Source organism: Brassica rapa, chromosome A02, assembly GCF_000309985.2.
Source record: "Brassica rapa cultivar Chiifu-401-42 chromosome A02, CAAS_Brap_v3.01, whole genome shotgun sequence".
Taxonomy (NCBI): domain Eukaryota; kingdom Viridiplantae; phylum Streptophyta; class Magnoliopsida; order Brassicales; family Brassicaceae; genus Brassica; species Brassica rapa.
Genome location: NC_024796.2, coordinates 14,161,469 through 14,166,929, shown reverse-complemented (window position 1 = coordinate 14,166,929; position 5,461 = coordinate 14,161,469). Strand labels below are relative to the sequence as shown.

At 34.8% G+C, this 5,461-nt stretch overlaps 1 protein-coding gene across 1 annotated transcript; it reads left to right on the top strand.

The window, feature by feature from the left end:
* The first annotated feature begins 1,780 nt into the window (after nucleotides 1-1,780).
* Nucleotides 1,781-4,502, top strand: LOC103853058 (peroxidase 13). The gene is made up of 4 exons (XM_009129958.3): nucleotides 1,781-3,264; nucleotides 3,372-3,557; nucleotides 3,668-3,833; nucleotides 3,917-4,502. The coding sequence occupies exons 1-4, from the start codon at nucleotides 3,007-3,009 to the stop codon at nucleotides 4,315-4,317; spliced, it is 1,011 nt and encodes a 336-aa protein (XP_009128206.2). The 5' UTR covers nucleotides 1,781-3,006; the 3' UTR covers nucleotides 4,318-4,502.
* The last annotated feature ends 959 nt before the right edge of the window (nucleotides 4,503-5,461 follow it).

Below are 5,461 nucleotides of genomic sequence, written 5' to 3'. Positions count from 1 at the left end.
TTTCTAGACCTAGTTTTGTTACAAGTTTCATTTGGAGAGAAGATCACTTGTGATTGGAACTCCTTGTTTCTATTTCTTTTCATCTATTCTATGAGTTTCTATCTATCTATTGATATGAATTGATTTGCTATGTCTGAGTAGTTCAACTGTTAGATCGAGGGTTCAGATAGGTTTGTGGAATTAGCCCCAAACTATAGATCTGCCTTGTTGTGATATTCATGATAGATTTGTGTTCATTGCTTGTTTTAGCCTTGCTAACTAGAACTTGATCATAGGATTGCATATTCAAGCACCCTTGTTATCCCACCCTGAAATCTATCTATCATATTAGGATTTCTAGAGAGGGCTAACCGCCAATTTAGAATCTTAGTAGGGCATTTCATACTCGCGCATAGGCCTGGCTAGAACCCGTCGATCGATGTCCTCAACTGACAATCGATTGATGTTGGCAAAGGTGTATCGGTCGACGTCTTAATAGACTATCGATCGACACTCTCTTGTGTCTGCATCTAACCGATGAGACATAAGATCTAGTCTGTTAACCAGTGGTACATGCGACAGCTGATCACTGAGTTAAGCGAATGAGCTCTAATATATCATGCATGCAACAGTTAGGCATCTATAGGTATTATAATCTCCAACACCTGAATAGTGGCCGTGCATCTAATATCATTTCCAACCAAAGTTACATTTATTATTTACTCGCTTGTTACTATTGCTATTTCATTTAAACATTTACAACCCTTAGAATTAATAAACACTAGATTTAATTGTTCCCTAGCTCCTTGTGGATTCGATCCCTAAGTACTACATCTGAACCTCTTTTGATGAGAGTAACACTCCTTAGGGTAATTTGAGTGGTATCAAATCTCACGCCTAACCAAGTTTTGCAACATAATTGGCGAGGATAGAGACTCTGCAGATATGCTTCTCGGACTTCAAAATCAGTTATGTTCCACGTGCTCAAAACCAGATTTCTGAGTTTTTAGCTAAGACTGCTAGATCTTTTTATAGGGTTCATTAGTTGTTCTATTCCAATATGGTTACCCAGACCACCTCAAGTTTGAGTAATAGAATGGTCGCTCGTTGTCCAAAAAAAGAATCTCTAAGTTCAAAGTTTTCTTGATCCGTTTGAATTAGGCATATACTTTATATTTGTATGAAAAGTCATGTCTTTTGTGTACTATATGATCCTGGTTTTATAAATGGTCTTGTGTTGTATTTTAAATAAAAATCTCTATTCATAAAATTTTGATAGTATATTTTCGGATATAAAACCAGGATCATATAGTACAAATATAAAATATTGTTCTAAACACAAACGGGTGATGATCCTAATCCAGTTCCTACATTCAGGGTTGGTCTCGAGGCTTAGCAAAATAATATATTCGTTGGGACCTCGCCCTTCATAATATCTCCAGAGTTATTCTTGGGTTCACCCCCTAGGGTGAACCTAAAAGTTCACCAACCAATAAAAAATTGTCATTTTAGATTTAGTATCTTTTAATTAAGGAAACCAAATAATTTGGCAAATTATATTATATTTTCAAAATAAAATTTAAAAATAATATATAAAAAACGAATTCAAAGAAAAAAAAAAGTTGTCAACAAAACACTAAACCCTAAACTCTAATACTAAACCCTAAACTCTAATACTAAACCCTAAACTCAAATCCTAAACCCTTGGATAAATCCTAAATTCTTAGGTAAACCCTAAACCCTTGGAAAAATACTAAACATATTGTCAACAAAACACTAAACCCTAAACTCTAATCCTAAACCCTAAACCTTTGGGAAAACTCTAAACCCTTGGGTAAACCCTAAATCCTTAGGTAAACCCTAAACCCTTGGAAAAACACTAAACATTTGGATAAATTCTAAATTATAAATCTTAAACACTAAACTCTAAATCTTAAAAACAAATATTTTTTAAAATAATCTTTTTTAGAACTATTGTTATTTTTATTTATTTAATCTTTTATTTTTTATTTTAAAAGCATAATATAGTTTGGCAAGTTATTTTATTTCCTTAATTAAAAGATACTAGATCTAAAATGACAATTTCTATTGGTTGGTGAACCTGGTGAACCCAAGAAAAAGTCCGAAAAATATGTTCTAAAAGATGTTTCAACTTTGAAACAATTAGAACTACTCCCCCTTCACTGAGAAACTACTAACTCTTTATGTAGCTAGGTAATGTGAGTCTCTAACTCCCACGTAGAGCAACCGAGCTTCCCAGCCACCAGTATATAGTTCCAAGTAAATTAGTCGATTGGGTCTTGATCCGCCGGTACTCTTAGATAATAATAAAAAAATATTGCTAACTGAAAATGATGAGCAAATTCTAAAGAAAGCATGCAATCACCCAAACTAATGTTTCCAGTTCAAATACTAATCTTGTGATATAAAACACACAAGATTTACTACCCAAGTCACAGTCTTCTTCTGGATTTAGAGAAACTACTTAACTGCTTTTGTCTAATCATATTCATAATTAAGTATCATTAGCTGTTATAAATTCGACTTGCACGTGGCTGTTATAACAAATATCCTCAGGTGACAAAGAGCTAAACTTTGTTTAGCTGGAAACTTTCTGTTTCATAGAGAGTCGCACATAAGAACAATTCATCGAACTTGTCGCACTTATAAAATTTGTTGCCATGTGCGTTCATTTGGTTGAGCTTTGTGATACTTACTTTGACAATTTGCAGAGCAAAACAAAAGACGTTACGATATATTTCAATATATATCTCATAAATTGGTTGCCACATGCAGTTTTCTAACGTTAATACTCGCCACGTTAATAGTTTAGTTTTATTTTATTTGAATGATACTAAATACATTTCACAAATCGAATAAAAGTTTGTCACCTTTCGCAAGCAATTTACGCGGTAACAGCTATACAAATACAATGAATAACATAAAGTCAAAAATATGAACGATATGTACCCCCATGCATATAAATATCGACGAAACAATTACTAAACTTCGCAACTTCGTTAAAAGATGAGACGTGGAGAACGAGAGAGTAAATCGAATTATTTATTTAGTCTAAAAATGATTACTATTGCAACATTTCTAGTTTTGTTTATTGCTAATGACCAATTAAGTCTTTCAAAGGCGCAACTCCAATTTGGGTTCTACTCAAAAACATGTCCATCAGCAGAATCAATCGTCCGTAAAGTTGTCCAACAAGCAGTGACCCGTGACCCGGGAAATGCTGCTGTCTTACTCCGTCTCCACTTCCATGACTGCTTTGTTGAGGTACGGTTCTAAGAAAACCAAATGCGAAAAACCATATTTTTACTATTCTTTATGATGTTTTTGTTCCGAGATTACCGACATATATTGGTTTGGTTATATGTTTGGAGGGTTGTGATGGGTCTATTCTAATCAAACACGCCGTAAATGATGATGAGAGGTTTGCTGCGGGTAACGCTGGTGTAGGCGGTTTCGATGTTATAGACGCTGCTAAATCAGAGCTTGAACGTTTATGTCCCGGAGTTGTGTCTTGCGCTGACATCGTTGCTCTTGCTGCTAGAGATGCTGTCGTTGCGGTACACTTTATACTTTCAAATAATAGTGTGATTGTATTCATGTATCTTCTTGGGTTATATATTTTTTTTCTCTTGGGTTATACTTGTAAAGCTGAATATTATATTAACAGGCAAAAGGACCTCTTTACAACGTTCTGACCGGTCGAAGGGATGGCCAGACTGCAGAAAAGAGTAAGGCTGCAAACTTGCCAGATGTTGAAGATTCCATAAACACTTTGAAATCAAAATTCAGAGAAAAAGGGCTTTCAGATTTAGATCTGGTACTTCTTAGTGCTGGTAACTAATTATCCTAATTAATCTCGACAATTTGATTAAATATAGACATCCCTTGTTAATCAAAACTTTGTTTCTGTTTACAGGTGCACATACTATTGGTACAACAGCGTGTTTCTTTGTCAGACCACGTTTAGATGCAAAAGATCCGACGATAAATCCAGTGTTCTTCCAAGTGCTGAGATCAAAGTGTCCCCAAGGCGGCGATGTTAATGTAAGGATTCCTTTGGATTGGGAAAGCCAGTTTGTGTTTGACGACCAAATATTTAGGAGCATCAGAGATGGTAAAGGAGTCATTCTATCGGACTCTGTTCTGTACCAAGACAATAACATGAAGCAGATGATTGATTCGTATTTGGTGACTAATGGGAGTTCGAAGGCTAGTTTTGCTACGGATTTTGCTAAAGCCATGGTTAAGATGGGTTCCATTGGGGTGAAGATTGGTATTAAGGGAGAGATCAGACGCATATGCAATGCTACAAATTAGTTTGCATATGCAATGCTACAAATTAGTTTCGACTAATAAGAGCTCATATTTAATTTATACTAAAAGTATTAAATATCCGAATATGTTGGATCTAAATAAAAAGATGTAATGACTTTAGGTCCATGATAAAAACGTGTAAGCAAAAAGAGGTTAGAGATTCTGAAGGTAGCGTTAAAATTACTATCTTGAGTTGGGTAGAATCCATTTGACTTTCGATGGACTTGAATGAAATGGTTTGGGGTTGTATAAAAAAGTAGTGTTTTGATTAATTAAAAGGAAAAAAATATGACATAAAATAGTAAGTGAGATGACTGACACATTTGATTCAATTATTAGGTTATGTTAGAACTAAATGAGCATATTCTGCTAGAATTGCAATGTGTACTAAGGGGGCTTGCAATGTGTACCACCAGAATATATCTATGTGATGAATTTAAAACATGGTTATCTTTTCGTGTGTGTGTGCTTTAGCATGACACCGCAGTGACACCCTTGAGGCTAGAAAACTATCTCTCTCTTTTTTCTTGTAAGCTGGTTTTGAAATTAAAAGGCAAAACTATTTCTTACTAAAATGTTCTGTCCCTCACCGACCCTTATGGCCTTATCTACTGAAATTTTGTTCCAACACTATTTTCTTATTCTTGTCTGATTTTTGTTTTCGTATATTCTTTTGAGAGTATATGAAATTAATTTTCGAGTTAGAAAAGCATACGAGAAACCGACCCGAAAAGTAAAGACTAGTTCTTCCTTACAAGCGGCAAGTCCATGCCAATTCGTGGTATATATATGTTTGTCGGATAAATAAGAACACATTAAGTTCTGCGATAGTAGGTTATATGGTGTAGTGGTTAGCACTCTGAACATTGAATCCAGTGACCTGGGTTCAACTTCCTGTAGGACCTTATATTTTTACGTTAAAAAAGAAGTAAATTTCCTTTAATTATCTTTGTATTGTGTCAAAGGATCCTAAGCTAAACCGAGCTGGTGATTCCATTTCTGAGAGGTCTAGTGTTCGTTAGCCTATTTTCCAAATCTTTTAGAGCATTTCCAAAAAGACAATCTATTATGAAGTTTCTAAAACTCTATCTTTGGAAACAAAAAAATAACCTTATGCATAATCAGATTTCGGCCTCTCCAGAATCTG